This window comes from Mirounga angustirostris, unplaced genomic scaffold (assembly GCF_029215605.1).
Source record: "Mirounga angustirostris isolate CCGP_5_RB_7025 unplaced genomic scaffold, mMirAng1.0.hap1 SCAF_7, whole genome shotgun sequence".
Lineage (NCBI taxonomy): Eukaryota > Metazoa > Chordata > Mammalia > Carnivora > Phocidae > Mirounga > Mirounga angustirostris.
In genome coordinates, this window is record NW_026991715.1 from 138,832,096 (window position 1) to 138,851,305 (window position 19,210).

General features: G+C 34.7%; 1 protein-coding gene across 4 annotated transcripts in view; it reads left to right on the top strand.

The window, feature by feature from the left end:
• Positions 1 to 19,210, top strand: part of CDH18 (cadherin 18) — a 315,869-nt gene that overhangs the window by 234,817 nt on the left and 61,842 nt on the right. For all 4 annotated transcript variants that reach the window (XM_045888209.1, XM_045888202.2, XM_064595613.1 and 1 more), the window contains one exon: positions 6,853 to 7,106. In XM_045888209.1, the coding sequence (XP_045744165.1) occupies positions 6,853 to 7,106 (254 nt within the window). The remainder of the gene's footprint in view (positions 1 to 6,852; positions 7,107 to 19,210) is intronic.

The following is a 19,210-nucleotide window of genomic DNA, read 5'->3' on the forward strand; positions in this document are numbered from 1 at the left end:
TGAGCAGTAATTAAGGAAAAGGAAGAGAAGCCCCAGTGGCTGGAGAAGTTAATATTATACCAGAATAAGCCCTTCTAGCAGGGACAGAAGAGAGAGAGGATTTTGTGCGAAAAGCATTTAAGTTTCTTAGCTCTCTGAGTCTATGAATTAAGGAAATTATAAAGGCACTCAGAGTTCTGGTAGCCAGAATTAATAAAATTATAATTAATGAAGTTATCAATTCATTTTCAGTGTTGTAGCAAAGACTTGAAAAGATGTGTAAATGTGTCTTTTGATGGTGAGGACACTATATTCCACTAAAAATCTGTTCATCTTCAGTCACCAAATTGGAATGTTATACTACACTGTTTAAGTGCTAAAGATTTCAGGCAGTCTATATGGCGTAGTGCTTAGGGGGAAAGCCTGTAGAGTCCCACGGCCTGAAGTCAGATCCCATGTATAGCACTTACTGGTTGCTGCTCCTGGGGAAGTTTAGTTGTTCTGTGCCTCGATTTTCTCATTTGTAAATGGGAAGCAATTATAAGTCATGGAAGCGTTGTGATGATTAAATGAGTTAGTATATGTTAATCGTTTAGGTCACACATAGGTGTCAGCTATGCATATTTTAGAAATAATACAGAATTTTTCATCCTTCAAATATAAACCATGTAGTAGTACTTTTCTGTACTCTAAATACAGCTATGTTTGAGAGGGAGGAAGAGCTATTAATCACCCACCATGCACTAGGAATTATGCCAGATACCTGAAATATGAAGATGAATTAGATAATACTCTTTCTCTTAGAGAAAACTGAGTAGATGTGAAACATTATTGTAATACCAGATGTCAAATGCTAACGATACAGGTTTACTTACATTATTACGAGCTCACAGGTAAGAGGGCCAACTTTTCAAAGATGAAGAAGGGTCAGGAAAAACTTTGCACAGGAAATTACATTTAGGCATGCATGGAGTAATATGTAGCAGATACTAAGTAAAATAAATGGAGTCAAGGGCTTTATATTTAACTGCATTGTCCTTTAAGTGTGGAGGTCACAGGCAAACAATTTTGAACATTAAAAATGAGGAAATATTATATTGGGGGATACATCATCTAACCAATATAGTTGTGGCACGAGGGACCTGAAATCTATGTCTTTCCTGAAGAAATCTTTATGGCCCATAGCGGCAGAGTGGAAATTTCTGAACACCAAACCTGGGGTCTCATCCTACAAGTGGTTGAATTAGAATGTAAATTGAATTCCCAACAATGCTGTAAATGTCTTCTTCCTCAGGAAAGCCAGGGCAGTCACAGAAATTGGAACAGGTGAGGAACGGGTTATATTCTCTAAAGCCCAGAGAAAGGTCAGGTCAGCCAAATTTCAGACTGTCCCCAGAATTGTGAGAGAATAAATTTATGTTGAATCAAGCCGTCTACTTTGTGGTAATTTGTTGTGGCAGTCCTCAGAAACTAATGCATCAAGACAAAAATCTAACAGACCAATAGAAATATTAAGCAACCTCATTTCTATGTACCTAGGAAATCATTCTAAGCACCATTCCAGTAAAAGAGAGCATATCGCAGGTGCAATTATCCCAGGAATGTTTGGATGGTTTAATGTTAGAAAAACAAATATCTTACACTGAATCATATAAAATCATCTTTTGTGTATGTCATACATTGTTAATATCAGCAATTTCATATGGTTAATGCTCATTTTTTTATAGTTGAGAGTTGTTAATACATATCCATGTTGTATTTGTGGTAACTATATTTTTCTGGCATATTTAGTTATTAATTATGATTGTCATGATTGTATCATAGTTAACATTGTTAGATAAAACACAGGACACCTAGTTAAGTTCTAATTCCAGATAAATTATAATTTCTTAACTAAGTATGTCCCATGTGATAATTGACACATACTCTCTCAAAAAACAATTTTAATTTACTAAATTTGGCAACCCTAAGCATAGCATTTGTTAAGTATGCGCTGATGTGATAGTCTGTGTTTGTAACTCTCAGAGCTTAAACTACAACTGAACTTGTCCAGAGAATTGAACCCAAGGCAAATTCTATAAAAAATGAAAAAAGAATTTGATGGCATTCCTGGAATATTTCTTCCTAAACATTAATATTATGTTAGTAATCTCTGGTAGAATATCTTTGTCTTATTCTTACCTATTAAACACTAAACTGATAATCCAGACATACAGTTTTCCAAAAACAGAAAGTTGAAATAGTCTGCAGTTTTGTTAAATGAAATAAACTATATTTAAATTATAAAGCTCTATCCCCCACACCAAATATCTTGGTGAGGCAGAATTTATGGAGTAGATAATGGGTGAGCAAATTCTCAAAGACATCTCTTTCAAAGAGTCTTCAGATAGCTCTAAAAGGAAAAACTCTTCCCTCAGTTTTTTCTTTAGCTTGAGTGTTTTCATCACTTCAGTCCGAATGTTGTCAGCATATAGACAGAAAGACCTAAAAGCATGAACAGTTGACATTTTAATATAGAACTGGAAAAAATTTTTTTCTTAATCTCATGAACAATCTCTGGCTGTACAATCCCCCTTATCAAGTTCATAAATAATGCCTCATGTTTATGGAGCTATTCTGTATCTGTTTTTGTTTTGTTTTAAGATAGGAAAAACATATGTTTTGTGTTTTAAAAACTCTCAACCAGGGGTGCCTGGGTGGCTCAGTCAGTTGAGCATCTGCCTTAGGCTCAGGTCATGATCCCGGGGTCCTGGGATCGAGCCCTGCCTCAGGCTCTGGGGCAGCCTGCTTCTCCCTCTCCCTCTGCCCCTCCCCCCATTTGTGCTCTCTCTCTCTCTCTCTCTCTCTCTCTCTCTCTTTGTCTCTCTCTCTCTCTCACACACACACACACACATACACAGTCTCTCTCTCATATAAATACGTAAAATCTTAAAAAAAAAACCCATCAACCAGACATTTTATGTTTTTGCTTTCTGTGGTAACTCAATAGCCTGGGGGTGAATTTTCTTTAAGATTTTATTTATTTATTTGAGAGAGAGAGAGAGTGTGTGTGTGTGTGTGTGAGAGAGAGAGAGAGAGAGAGAGAGCATGAATAGGGGGAGGGGCAGAGAGAGAGAGAGAAGCAGACTCCCCACCAAGCAGGGAGCCTGCCAGAGCAGAGAGCCCACCACAGGATCCCAGGACCCAGAGATCATGACCTGAGCCGAAGGCAGATGCTTAACTGACTGAACCACCCAGGTGTCCCTCAATTTTTTTTTCTTTTAATCATTTTCCTTCCACTATCTTCTTATCAGAACCAGGCTTTAGATGAATAGATTTCACCATTCCTGGTATACTGTTTTTAATATACCATTTTTAGGTTAAAATAAAAATCTGGTAACTATGGAAAGTATAACCCAGAGTTCTAAATAATTTCCCAGGACTATATGATTAATAGGAAATTACTGGAAGATCTATTTAAAATGTGTGGATGATGAGTATTTGGATAGCTTTGCCAAAATTATAGAAGTAGCAAAAATAGGGGCGCCTGGGTGGCTCAGTCGTTAAGCATCTGCCTTCGGCTTGGGTCATGATCCCAGGGTCCTGGGATCGAGCCCCACATCGGGCTCCCTGCTCGGCGGGAGGCCCACTTCTCCCTCTCCCACTCCCCCTGCTTGTGTTCCTGCTCTCGCTATCTCTCTCTCTGTCAAATAAATAAATAAAATCTTTTAAAAAAAAGTAGCAAAAATAATAATCCTAATCCTAATCCAGTATCTATATACTATTGTAGTTTTAATGCAAAACAAAAAGTTACCATACTTTATATGCTATACATAATCCTACAGTCCAAGAATAAATGGCGGAATTTCTTCTCAGTTTTTCTGTACTTGCAATTTAGCAGCGCCAGATTTTCTACATAAATGAAGTTGTAAAAATATTTCCATTTCCATTAATTCATTTTCTTCTAAATCCCTGTCTCCATCTTAAATAACCCTCTCATTCCTTAGTGGCTCTAGCTGGATTCCTATCCATCTATCTGCCATCCATCTTGTGGTAAACAAGTCTTACAAAGTGATTATCCCCGCCTTGGGGTAGTTAAATATATATTAGATAATCATAAGCATGAAACCATGTGTCTATATAAACAGCCTGTACCTTAGCAGTAGGTAGGCTAGTGTTAAGATAAATGACATCTAAGTTGCCAAAGGACCTGAATAAACCAAGAGACGGCCGTCATATTGAACGCACAGCTCGATAATAATATCCGATGGTGTAGAGGTGGCCAAAATTGCCTCTACAAACTTCCTTGAGAGTCACAAAGATGTAAAAGCCTACGACAATGAATAAATGGAGATGACTTTTGAAATCCTGTGTTATAATGAAAAAGAGATGTTAAGCATTACTTAGTAAACAAATCCTATTTTGTTTTTTGGGTAGTTTTTTGTTTTTAAGTCTCAAACACGTAAGTTCAAAGAGAAGAACCTTAATCATTATAAAGTTTACCAGATGCAGCAGGTTGACTTTAAGAAATTACGTTGATCTAAACATATGGTAAACCTGCCAAGGGTGTTGCTTTCCATGAACAAACTACCTGGATTCTGGCATCCCACACTCCTCTGCCCCTAACAAGGATCATATCCAGCTACCCAATGCCTGATAGGCAGCAAGTGGGTATTGTTTCTAGATCAGGCTATTTAAATTTGGATGAGATTTGCTGAATTAGTCAAAGACAGATTCTCATTTACTAATGTTTAGGAGAGAAGTCAAGGAAGGAAAAGGACTATTGATTTCTATTTTAAATTCCCTCAGAAGGAAATGATTCCCAATTGATGGAGTCATAAACTTCAGAACCAATTAACCCTTCTTTAAAATATATAAACCTAAAATATATAGTATTTTATCATATATAAATATATATGTATATATGCATATATATATTTATATATGATATCTGTGGTCTACTTTTAAGAATTTGAGTCCTTAAATGTTTTTACATTTTTACTTTGTCTCATAAAAACTTGTAAAATATTTCAATGGCCCACTCTCATCCATGTCCCTGAGACGTATGATAGGTTCTAGGTTCTTAATATCTCATTTGGAAATTAAATTGTTTTACCTTCTATGCTATCTTCAGTCTCCAAGAAGGCCAGTTTTCCAAGGCAATTCAGAAGAGATAAGGGAAATAATCATCAGTAGGCTTGATGTTCTGTTTATAAAATCCCTTTAAGGACACTCTTTCTAATCAGTTTCTCCTTTGCTGTTAGGGTAAAGGAAACTATCTGAGTTCCTCCATAGGAAATAATCATTCTCTGATCTTTCAAGAAAGAAAGCTGCAAGACTGGAGCATGCTAGTTAGATTTAGTGCACCATGCTAGCACTAAAATTAGTGGCAGATATAGGGATGAAAAAATATTCTGTTTCTTCTCATAGATATTGATTAGGAAGACCAGCATCAATGGATACTTCACCTGGCTCTGAAAAGGCTGATGTCTGGATCCTTTGCACTAATATCACTATGAAAACTTTTGACATTGTTAATCCAAAATCTGAGCTCATTTTAGGTCATAGAATCTATTATATGCATCATGTCTAACACATTACATTCAGTTATATGAAAAAGTACTTTTTCTTAGAAACAATACCTACCTGCTTACAGGTACTCCTATTTCTGATTTTGTATACTTATTATTTTCATAATATCTAGTATGTCTTATGGCATTAAGTACAGTGATATAAATGTCCATTTACTATTTTATATCCTATATTAGACCATATGTTCCTTGGAGCAAAACACTTGGATGACTTTATTCATTATTGTAATTCAAATCCATGACTGCTGACCTATATTATTAATAGGAAAAATATATATATTGGCTCGATGATTTTAAAAATTAAGACAAAAAACTAAAAGGCTTATGAGAAACTATTGATATGGACTCAAAGCTAAAAAACAAATGGTATAAACAAAAAAAAAGATTATAATTTAAAAAATAAAATAGATCAAAACTTTATATTAAAGAATATGGAAACAAAACATGTAACAAATAAAATCTTTAAAAAAAAAACATGAAATGGTATTACCAGCAAAACAAAATAAATATAATTAAAACAATAAACATAAGATTCAAAAGTCTGCATAGTTTACTAAGATTCTAAGGAAATGTTGTTGAATTGAAAACTTAAAAGTTTATCAGATTGTAGAATAAAATACCAAGTTTAAAACCAGCAAGGCGAAAGTAAGATGAGGATAGATTAAAAAAAAAAAAAAATCAATGATAGAACATAAATTGTTTAAATGCAAAACAAAAATCTATTTTTTAAAGTTAAAAAATTAGTAGGAAATATATTTTTTAAAGATTTTATTTATTTATTCGACAGAGGGAGACACAATGAGAGAAGGAACACAGGTAGGGGGAGTGGGAGAGGGAGAAACAGGCTTCCCACAGAACAGGGAGCCCGATGCAGGGCTTGATCCCCGGACCCTGGGATCATGACCCGGGCTGAAGACAGACGTTTATTAAGCCTACCGGGCACCCCAGTAGCAAATATTTTTAAGAGTGCTAATGCAAACTGAAGAGAAGATAGAAGTTACTAGAAACTAAGAATGAGAATCTCCAAAAGACAGTATTTGTTTGTCTGTAGGAAATATTTTTTTTGTTCCTAGTTATCATCATATTTATAGCTTGAAAAATTACAGTTGATTCAGACTTGAGTTTTCATGATTTTTGCTTTAGATGTTATTATGAAGACAAACTTCATAGTCTGTTGATAAATGAAAATAGATTGAATTAAATCTATCCACATCTGTTTGTTTTCAAAAATGCAAAAAAAATGTTTGTTTGAAATGCAATGATAGTTATAATATTGGAAATCTTATGTATTTTTTCCCAACAGCCACTGAACTATGAGAAAAAGAAGTCATATACTCTCACCATAGAAGGAGCAAATACACATCTTGATTTCCGCTTCTCTCACTTGGGTCCTTTTAAAGATGCTACCATGCTGAAGATCATTGTTGGAGATGTGGATGAACCACCACTCTTTTCCATGCCTTCCTATGTCATGGAAGTCTATGAAAATGCCAAAATCGGGACTGTTGTTGGCACAGTTTTGGCACAAGATCCTGACAGTGCTAATAGCTTAGTAAGGTACGGTATGCCTTAATTTTGTAGACATTTAAAAATTTTTATTGCCTCTCACAATAATTTAAAATGAATAATAAAATGTGAAATATTTTATTTCCAAGTTATTTTCTATTAAGGTAATTAAATTAGAAAATTGATTCCTTGACTGAGTAATGTAGCGATGGGTTTCTGTCAAATTTAGAATACATGTAACTATCTCCTTGAATGCAGTTGACTGTCAATAGCATGGCCTTGGACTGCACAGGTCTGTTTATAATACATGGATTTTTGCTTATAGTACATGGCTTTTTTTATAATAGTTCTGCAAATGTATTTTCTCTTCCTTATGACTTTCTTAATAATGATTTTTTTTCCCTAGCATACTTTATTGTAAGAATATAATATCTAATACATGTAACATATGAAATATGGGTTAATCGACTATTTACATTATTGGTAAGGCTTCCAGTCAACAGTAGGCTTAGTATTTAAGTTTTTGGGGGGTCAAAAGTTATACGTGTTTTCTACGGTGTGTGGGTGAAGGAGATCAACACTTCTAAATCCTGTGTTTTTCAAGGATCAATTGTATATTGTTGACCACATAGATTATATTTTTTCATTTGACTTAATAGATGTGAGCGTAATTGAATGGAAAAGTTATGTAGAAATATTTAACTAGAGAATTTTGAGTTCTTAGTGATAGGAAGTGTAGCTATAGTACAAATTAAGGATTTGGGAATTATACTCATCTCTGCCTCCTGGTTCTGTCACAGTAGTTGTGTGCATTTAGGAAATCATCTACTCTTATCTGTAAAAAGAGAAAATTAACATCTGTCTCTCAGAGTTATTGTGAGAATGCATGAAGCAATGTGCATGAAATGCTAAACAGAGTTGCTTGCATCTAGTAGTCACTCTATAACTTCTAACTTCTAAATTTTAAGGCAGCAGAGAGTGCTATTTAGAGAAGTACTTACTTCCTGAAGATGGAAAGACCAGGGTGGGAATTCTGGTGTCTGACTTACTAGCTATATCATCTTCTAGTCAATCAACCTTGCTGAATCTCAAATATATGAGCAAGGAATAACGATGTTGTATAAATATGTTGATAGAATTAAGTTAAATTGATATAAAATACCAAGCACAATCAGTAAGTTATCACTAAATAATATTTTTTTATTGTGGTATGTCATGCAGTAGGGATAATGAAACTTTTCTTGCATGATCAGAAAGGTGTTTCCTTTTTCTTTTTCTTTTTTTTTTTTGGTCTCAATTATGATAAAAATCAAAGGGTTGCATACTGGTACAAGGCTTTTTAGTTACCTTGTATTTATACCTTGGATAATCCTAAGGCCCTAGAAAGTTTGAAATCTTTAACAAATTTGTCGGCTTGATCCTATCAAGTCCTTATTCTCAGATTCTTCATTTATTATCCTTTTTTAACAAAAGCTATTATGGTAAATATTCTCCTTGATGTCTATGTTATGTTTATAAAGGGTTTCAATTTTCTTTTATATAAGCATTATTATTTCAGTTAAAAAAGAAATGCCGGCAGCACTCATGCATGGACAGAAACAATTTTCTGTGCACTAATGTATATATTCAACAATCCTATTCCATCTGTGAGTACAAAAACAACACCTTGTCAATTGATAACCCCTCTGTCACAGTTACAGCAAGAGTTAAGCATGGTTTGAAGTTTCAGGATAGGCAAACTATACAAAATAATATGCATAAACCCAATTTTAGAAATTGATCTCTGATCAAAGGGATGGATATTTAAGTCAATGTGTTTAGTTGTCAAATGAGGGAGAAGCCCACTATGCTTCATTATTCCATGGAATGCCATATTTCAACAATATTTTTGTCACATAATAATAAGTAAAAATTCTTCTAACAACATTAAAAACTAGAGCATTCTAAAAGATACTTATAAATGTGTCCATCCTTTATCAAAAGAAGACAATACACTTTGAGAAAAATATTTCATGCTCTTAGTTTGATGTGAAAAGATTTGATAAATAATGGTAAGAGTTTCTTTTGAAAACTCAAGTTTGATATTAATGATGTATTCTGTAATACATTTTTACAACATAACAAATTTTAAAAACGCTATGAGGGGTAGAATATATTTTCCAAAATGGTAGGCCAAAGGGAGGAAAAATTGAGGTCAGACACAAACTTCTTTCAGTGTTGGTCTATATATCCCAACATACACAAAAAACACTCATTCCACAAAGAATAATAGTTCTTACCCAAGGACAATACCACACACACACCAGAGGATATTTGGCAATATCTTAAGACATGTTTGGCCGTCACAACTGAGGGAGGAATACTATCATCTGTGGGTAGAGGCCAGGGATGGTGCTAGAACATCCTACAATTCACAAAAGAGTCCCCACAACAGAGAAGTAGCTGGTCCAAAATATCGATAATGCTGAAAATGTGAAACCCTGACATAGAGCAAACCAAACTGGGCTGTCCCTTGGTAAAACGGAAGGAGTAATTATTCTCATGGAAAGAAATTCTGAAAATACTTTTTTTTTTAAAGATTTTATTTATTTGAGAGAGAGAAAGCAAGTGAGAGAGAGAGCACGAGTGGGGTGTGGGGTAGAGGGAGAAGCAGACTCCCCAGTGAGCAGGGAGCCTGATACGGGGCTCGATCCCAAGACTCCGGGATCATGACCTGAGCCGAAGGCAGATGCTTAACTGACTGAGCCACCCAGGCGCCCCTGAAAATACATTTTTGAGGATTACATACCAGTATGTATATTTCACATACATGCATAGCCATGTGGATGTTTCAACATCTACAGTTCATTTAATAAAATGTTATTTATATGTAATTAATTGTCCCATGATATTATTGATTACCTCAGTAATGGCTCCATATTATTAAAAGCTTTTAATTGAACACCTGCTATGTTACATATGTTCTCCCAGTTTCTGGGATACAAAGACGATTGGTATATTGTCTCTAAACACTAATATTGAGACATACTAATCCATTAGAATACGCATTATCCTTTTTATTTTGTTTTGGTTAGAAAACTAAAATGAATCCTTCCAATGCTGCCTTAAAATAACTAGACTCTATAGCTGCTGTTTGGGGGCATAATTAACATAATATTTATTCTTGATTTTAATAAAAATGTGTCATTCACACAGGCCTCTAGGTGTAAACAGTGAATAAAAAACAGAAAACATTAACAAACAGAAAAGCAAGCTATACTTCCACCTCTCTCAGGGACCAAATGTTTGTACTAATTAAGGAAACGTACTTTGAAAAGATGTACCTTGCAATGTGCCCTGAAATGCAATTAACTCCAAGTTTGCAAAATTGATAATGAAAGGGAGTTTGAGTCTTATAGGCATTTGTGCAAACTTCCTGACATCAGTCTTTGTGTTCCAATTTTCTAAACTATTAGTAAGATTCTTCAGATTTCTAAGAGCATACCAGGTCTAGCTTTTGTCTCTCTTAAAACAAGACTGTGCAATTTGCAGCAATCTAATCATCACCTTGTATTTTGAAAATGAAATCAGAATCAGGCTTTTTACTAGCAGTGAAGAAACCCTTGATTTAAACAGTCTGTACTCACTTGCTGGTATATTACAAATGGAATTCAGGAATTTCCTGTGTAGCTACTGAGAGATGAGCAATTCTATACTGGACATGAGAAGCTAGAGAGCTTTCTAGAAAGTGACTGTTAAAAATAGTGATTGTTCATTGCTTGCTATCTGTGGGCCAGGGGCTTTATATAGCATGCCAAAAACCCCTGTAAGAACCCTAAAGTGTCTGTATTATTCATCCCATTCGACAGATGAAGAATTGAGGGCTCAGAAAGTTAAGTAATTGGACCCATTTTCCATAGTGATAAAGTGGCAGACTAGGAATTTGGATCCGGTTTTACTTTTCCCCCCAAACCCTGTTTTTAGCAATATTCTGCTACATCTTATATATCTCAACTAACAAAAACAATAAAAACTGCACTTACAGAAGTCACATATCATAAAGTAGGAAGCAGATGAATATTTTGCATGTTTATAAAGCCATTAATTAAATGCCAGTACGTGGGATCTCGTATTCACGTAGATGTGTTTCACACATGGGAAAAGGGATCTGAAGACAGTCAAGTCTTATTTTACCTCTAGCATCTCAAGAGCAAAACTGTTCTTAATTTTAGAGTTTCTTCATATTATAAAGTCTAAGACATTAGACTTGATTTAGTTCAACAAAAAAGAAAATTATTGAAGTCCTCAATATTTCTCATATGATGAAAAGCTTTACTATAAATTTATATGACTAAGTATTTCCCTCACATCTTTACTTCTTTTCCACTCTGGTTCATAATCTGATTTTATCTGTACATTTACTCATTGTTAAGATTTTTATTTTTTTCTTCGTATGATAACCTTAAAGCAGTCAGAGGAAATATTAAATATTTTGCATAATCATGTCAAATGCTCATCATGACACTATTTAGGGACAATAGCCTATTTACATGCTAACATAAGAAATAAAATTGTGGGCGCCTGGGTGGCTCAGTTGGTTAAGCGACTGCCTTTGGCTCAGGTCATGATCCTGGAGTCCCTGGATCGAGTCCCGCATCGGGCTCCCTGCTCGGCAGGGAGTCTGCTTCTCCCTCTGACCCTCCCCCCTCTCATGCTCTCTCTATCTCATTCTCTCTCTCAAATAAATAAATAAAATCTTAAAAAAAAGAAAATTGTGATCAGATTTAGAAATATTTGCCAAAATAAAAAAAATCTTTCTAAAATATCTTAAAAAAAAAAAGACTAGTTGCAGAGAATTAGAAGTGTTTGTTCAATCTGTTTTGAGTTTAGCTGTACTTTCAGTGAACAAACGCTTACAGTATATTCACCACATACTTATTGTTATATTTGTTTTCCTATGCATTTCTGAATTTTCACATAGTTCATGATGAGATGGGAGTTAGAACATTGCATTAATTTTGAATGCCATAACAGCAAAAAATTAGAAATATTTCAAAATAATGACAAGGTCATGTTGCAAAATTGAAAAGTAGAGTAAAAACAAATATTTAAGAAGGTTTGCATGCAGGATTCATACTCTTGAAAAGAAGATGAAAAATTATCAAAATATATTCATGTAAAAGATCATCTGATACAAAATGAGCTTTTATTCTATAGACAAAATTTATTTGTAAAAGTTTAGTTCATTTAAGTCACGAATACCTTAATTCGTTCCATAATAGGAAGACTTAATCTACCCTCATCAAAACTATCATGGTCTTCTGATACAAAGGGGACAACTTGGGACTCCCAGGTGGCTCAGTGGTTAAGCATCTGCCTTTGGCTCAGGTCACAATCCCAGGGTCCTGGGATGAAGTCCCGCATTGGGCTCCTTGCTTGGCAGGGAGCCTGATTCTCCCTCTGCCTGATACTCCCACTGCTTATGCCCTCTCTCTCTCTCTGACAAATAAATAAAATCTTTAAAAGAAAAAAAAATGAGAACTCATTAGAGACATTTAATGCAAACGGGGCAGAGATAGAGAAAGGAGGCTCCCATTTAAAGCCAGAAATCTTTGTCTCTGGCTTGTATTTTGTATCATATTATATATGGTTAGCACATTTACATTGACTAATAACTTGACTACAAAATGTCATGTGAATATGACATTTGAGAATGTAAAGGGACTTAAAGATGATGGAAATAACCCTGTTCTTTTTTTTTTTTAAGATTTTTAATTTATTCATTTGAGAGAGAGAGAGAGCACCAGACAATGAGAGCATGAGCAGGGGGGAGGGGCAGAGGGAGAAGGCTCAGCGGGGAGCCTGATGTGGGACTTGATTCCAGGGCCCTGGGATCATGACCTGAGCCAAAGGCAGACACTTTACCCACTGAGCCACCCAGGTGCCCCCGAGATAGCCCTGTTCTTATAAAGATACAGATATCTTCGACCAAGAAGGCTGAGTGACTCACACAGCTAACTAATCATAGAGACTGGATAAGAATGTGATCATTTTTACCAGGCTTCAATAAAGACACAAAAACTCCTGCAGATTTTTTTTCCATTTGGGGGTTCAAATTTATCTGACAGTCTAGCATATGGTGGTACCCACCCCAAATCGCAGTCCGGACCCCAGAAGAAGAACTTATTTTCTGGGTGGCAAGCATAACTCATTGAGCCTTGGAATGAATACATAAACCCTGGCTTAGTGATGCTTTGCTAGTCTACTGACCGGAGACTAAACACCCAAATAGCTTGCATGTAATTTTTTCAAATAAATGGTAATTGCTAAACATGGTTCCATAGCATTCTAGAACTCAGGAGTATTAGAATTTCTGATATCTTAGTTACTTACAGGCATGAAAAACTGAGGAAACAATTTTTAGGCAGAGATTTTTTTCTTCTTTAGATATTTTTTGTTTCCTTGGATCAGGGTCTTGGTTCAGGAAGTTAAAAAGCTTCTAAAATATCTGTGTCCTATATGTGCTGCCTGTTTTATTAAGTACAATACACACTATCAGGTGGTAAATGGTCCTTGTGTTTTTCTGTTTGTTTGTTTGTTTGTTTGTTTGTTTGTTTGTTTTTTTCCAGAAAGATTATTTTCTGGATACATGGATTATGGAGTAAATTGCATCCCCAAAGTAAGCTAAGGGAACCTTAAATCATTTAATGAATCTAAGCTATACTGCAAGTGTGTGACTTTTTGTTAAAGATGAGGCCAAGTTGTTGTAATATCCCACAGGGTGCATATTGATTAAACTTTATCCCATCTATTGATCATAGTCAGTAAAACTTATAAAAGCTGTTGTTTGGGAGGCAAAATCTCAAATAAATTTTCTTTGCCACTCACATTCTATATCTACAAGCATCTAAATTGTGACAACTGAAAGAGGTCTCCTATACTTTAAGCCAACTGATGTTTCTCTAGGTAAATCACTGTAAAAATAGATTTCCATTACATAAGTTTTAAATTAATTTCTTACAGTAAAATGGACAGAGTATAATGAAAATAATAGGTGCCTCTGAGGACTGAAATTTTATTATCAAAATGAAAAATAACATTCCAGTGCACTTTAACATGACTAATAATTATCTTGAGTTTCTATCTACATAATCAAAGGGAAATTGAGTGCCAAATGATGAACTGGTAATTTGTTTAAAGTTGCTTCTGTTAAGGAAAATACTTGAATGAAGGGAATCATTATTGAGATTGACTGTTTGCTCTGGCCAATAATTTGTCTGCATATTTGTTGATCCATAAATTCTAATTTGAATAATGAATTTTCATCATATTTCAGGGTAATGCATTTTCTCTTTACTTACTGCACTAATACATATTTACTAGAAATAAGAGATGATGCATATGTTGTATGACAGAAAAGAGAGTAACTGTAGGAATAAAAATTATAACCCAGGATTATAACTTATGATGGCCACATTGCAAGACGTTTTCCTATGCTACATGGGCCCATGTATGTGTCAGTGTGAAATTAAGTAAGGTTTGCATAGGGAACTGGTCCAGTTAGAGGGATCTTAAGGACTACCAGGCAAATATGAGCTCGCACAAACTTAATTTCACTTACTCTAGTCGATAGCCAAGAGATTACCAATTCCTCACACACAGCATCTTATTGATCATTGATCATATAATTTCCCAAATAGCATTTAATATAGATGTTACCTTGATGATTCATGATTACAATGATGATTCATGCAGAATGCAGTGAACACATAGTGGTGGTAGAGATTTAATGATGTGTCATAATCATCATATTAGAGTAGCCTTGTATCTGCCTCAACATTTCCTCTGTCATGCTTACCCTTTGACCAAATATGCCTGTAGATTGGTCCCAGGAATTAACTAGATATACTATGGAGTGTCACTGTATTATGTCTTAAAATTATATCTAGAACAATGAGTTCAGTGAAATACTGTGGGAAGTATAAATGAATCTGTCATTTTTCAATATTTAGGTATCTCTTGATGACAGACGAAAGTAAGCTAAGCACTCACTCTTTAAAAAAAAAAAATAGTTTCCTAAATTAACCTAACAAATTTCAAATATTAGGAGTATGTATGAAAGATATTAGAAACGCATAAAAAAAACTGTCTCTATATGAAAATATACTGCTCTAAATAAGTGAAATATGATGACTTATTGGCTTGATTGTTTCTACCAAAATGGGTATAAAAGAAGTAAAAGCTACTATGAAATGCCTTAATTAATTTCATACTAGGTATCAACATGTTCTTTATATTTGTTGAATAATTGATTAGTTTATTGATTCACTTATGAGCCAAAGTCATACACCTATAATATAATGAGTGAAAGCAAAAGAGCTTTATTCTCATATAGTTTCCAAATGAAAATGACTCATATGCACCAAATAAGGAATTACAGATAATTTCATTCTCTGATAGATTTTTTAGAAACAAACAGTAGTTCATGCTATTTACATGGAAACTCTTGTTCCTTCAATAATAATCCTTATTCAGATCCCATTGTGCTTACAACACTTTGCCAGAAAAACAAAACAGAAAAGAACGAACAAACAAAAAACAGCACTTACTATTTGTGAACTTTCTAATCAAAATAGACTCAAGGTTTCCAAGACATAAAACCATCCTAAAAGACATTGAAACAAATGATATTTATCTATTAAGGCCTATCATTTGGTACCCAACCATAAAATGCTTTCAAGTATTACCTCACTTAATCCTCACAATAAAATTAGGATGTAGGTCATATCTGCATTTTGCTTACAAAGAAAATTCAGAGAGGTGATATATTGATTAAGTCACAGAGCTAAGAAGTGGTTTAGATTTATGAGCATCACATTTACTTGGTTTCCAAACGTGTGTAAATTTCTTTAGTGCTTAACACCATTTTCACACATATGCTGGATCTATTTTAGAGGCAAATTTCCATAGAGTTCATCTTTGTGTTTTGAATAAATCAAGGCCAGGATCTACATCTTGTAGACAGAGAAAAAGAATATAGATATTTTTCAGCAGCCTCAAGAGGTTATTTTCTCTAAAATATCTGAAAATCGGAAATTTTGTTCTTGATAAAGTCCCCTACACATTCTTCTTTCTTTTCTATGTATCTTCAAGAGCCTTTCTGTGTATTTAGCCTTTGAAGATGCCTCTCTAGTCATCGCTGCAAAAACCACTTCTGAAGCCTTGTTTTGTTTAGAATTTTACTCTTGTCTCTGATTTTTGTTTTGTTTTAAAAGATTTTATTTATTGCGAGAGAGAGAGATTGAGAGAATGAGTGGGATGAGGGGCGGAGGGAGAAGCCAACTCTCCGCAGAGCAGGGACAATGTTGCAGAACTCAATCCCAGGACCCTGGGATCATGACCTGAGCCCAAGGGAACTTGATCCGAAGACCCTAGGATCATGACCTGAGCCGAAAGCAGACGCTTAACTGAATGAACCACCCAAGTGTCCTTTGTCTCTGATTTTAAACTCTGAGCATTGATCATGTTAGTTTGCAAATTCTTCCCTTTTCTGTTTCCCTAACTAAATCATGTTTAATTCCCAGGTCTTATTATTTCCTCTTTTAAATACCCCTCATTCTTTACTTGTGCTCGTTCAAATAAATACTTTTGAATGAATAGATAAAGCCTTAAATACTTTCAAGATCTATAAAGAACTCAAATTCAACACCCAAAAAAATCAAATAATCAAGTCAAAAAATGGGCAGAAGACATGAACAGACACTTCTCAAAAGAAGACCTACAAATGGCTAACAGACACATGAACAAATGTTCATCATCATTAGCCATCAGGGAAATTGAAATCAGAACCACACAGAGTAGTGAAAAGTAGGGCCATATGCACCTCAGTGTTCATAGCAGCAATGTCTGCAATAGCCAAACTGTGGAAAGAACTGAGATGCCCTTCAACAGATGAATGGATAAAGAAGATGTGGTCCATATATACAATGAAGTATTACTCAGCCATCAGAAAGGATGAATACCCAACTTTTACATCAACATGGATGGGACTGGAGGAGATTATGCTAAGTGATAAGTCAAGCAGAGAAAGTCAATTATCATATGGTTTCACTTATTTGTGGAACATAAGGAATAGCATGGAGGACATTAGGAGAAGGAAGGGGAAAATGAAGGGGGGGAAATCAGAGGGGGAGACAAACCATGAGAGACTATGGACTCTGAGAAATAAACTGAGGGTTTTAGCGGGGAGGCGGGTGGGGGGATGGGATGGGTTAGCCCGGTGATGGGTATTAAGGAGGGCATGTACTGCATGGAGCATTGGGTGTTGTATGAAAACAATGAATCGTGGATCACTACATCAAAACTAATGATGTATTGTATGGTGACTAACATAACACTATAAAATTAAAAAATAAAATAACAGTGATAGGATCCTAAAAAAATTAAAAAAAAATAAAATAAAATAAGGGAGCTTATAAATATTACTTGATGGACTTAAATTGTATTTTAATCACTTGACCTAACTAGCTTCGTGATATTGAATAAAATTCTTCATCGCTCCATACCTCACTTTCCTCCTCTGTAAAAAGGGGCTATTTTTTTTTTTTAAGATTTTATTTATTCATTTGAGACACAGAGATACAGAGAGAGGGAGCATGAGCAGGGAGAGAGGCAGAGGGAGAAGGAGAAGCAGGCTCCCCGCTGAGCCAGGAGGCTGATGTGGGGCTCGATCCCAGGACCCTGGAATCATGACCTGAGCCGAAGGCAGATGCTTAACCATCTGAGCCACCCAGGCGCCCCAAAAGGGGCTATTAATAGTACTTGTCTTGTGCAGTTGTTTTGAGTTTATAATGAACTAATATATAGAAAACATTTAAACATTTAAAGTATATTATGGTACACTGTGAGTGCTCCATGAATGTGAGCTTTCTTTACTTCTTATTAGATAGCTTTTGTAAATAATTCATGTATGAGTATTTCTTTTCAATCTTATCTATCATCCCTGGATAGTCTTATATGAAGAGAGAAAGTAGAATTTGAAGAATAACATCTTGCCAAGTTATATATACTCTTGCCTCAGATTATGCTAGTTCATTTTTTATAGCAATGGACAATAATATTTTTAAAAAAACTTCTCAGAACTATTTTCTCAGGTTTTATCATTAATCCCAATTTATAATTTACATCGTCTACAGAAATGGCTACTTGATTTTATGCTTGTTATATATCCCTGAAAATGTCAAATTAACATTAGCATTGTAAAAAAATCTAAATATTCATATATGAGTTCATAAAGTATTAAGATGTTGTGTTGACCTTTTTGAAGGTTTATGGAAGGAAGCAAATGGATTTTATTATGAATATATTTTAAAAAGTTACCTACTGAGAATATTTTCATCTACTTTTTATTTGTTTGATAAACATTTTTATGGATCCGTGATATTTCCCTAATTTTAAATCATTAGCAGTGAATGATTCTACATTTAAAACCCCAAAATAGTTTTAAATCGTTTCTTTTCTCTTACATTTTCATTTTTTTTCTTTTTTTTTTCCAGTTTTTATTTGTATGGTTAGGCAGAAATCCAAGGTTAGAGTAAAGCAGAACTCTTTAGTTCTACTTGAGTTGAAATTCAATTGCAACTCCACGTTCAAGACTCTGCATCCAAGCATCCCCTAATATCTAGCCCTTAAATTGTAGATTTCTCAGGAGAGTTAGGTCACAGAGAAAGCTAACAAGTAAATAACATGAAACTGAAGACACATACCTAGCATTATACCTACCATTTAAAAAATATTTAAACATATTTTTTAATTCAAATAAAAGCATTTTTATTCTGAAAGTATGCTTTCAGAATGCTGCTAGCATTTACATTAGAAAGTCTGTGTGAAGTGCCTAAAGGAGAGCAGATTGCCCTGATACAAACACTATCCATGTCTTAGTCTTAATTTAGCTTAGAAACAGAAGAAATCTAATTTTTAAAAAAGATTTTATTTATCTATTTGAGAGAGAGAGAGAGAGAGAGCAGAGGGAGAGGGACAAGCAGACTCGCCACTGAGTGCTCCATCTTAGAACCCTGAGATCATAACCTGAGCCTAAATCAAGAGTTGGACACTCAACCAACTGAGCCACCCTGGCGCCTCCCCCCCATTTTTTTTTTTTTTCCACACTGACAGTT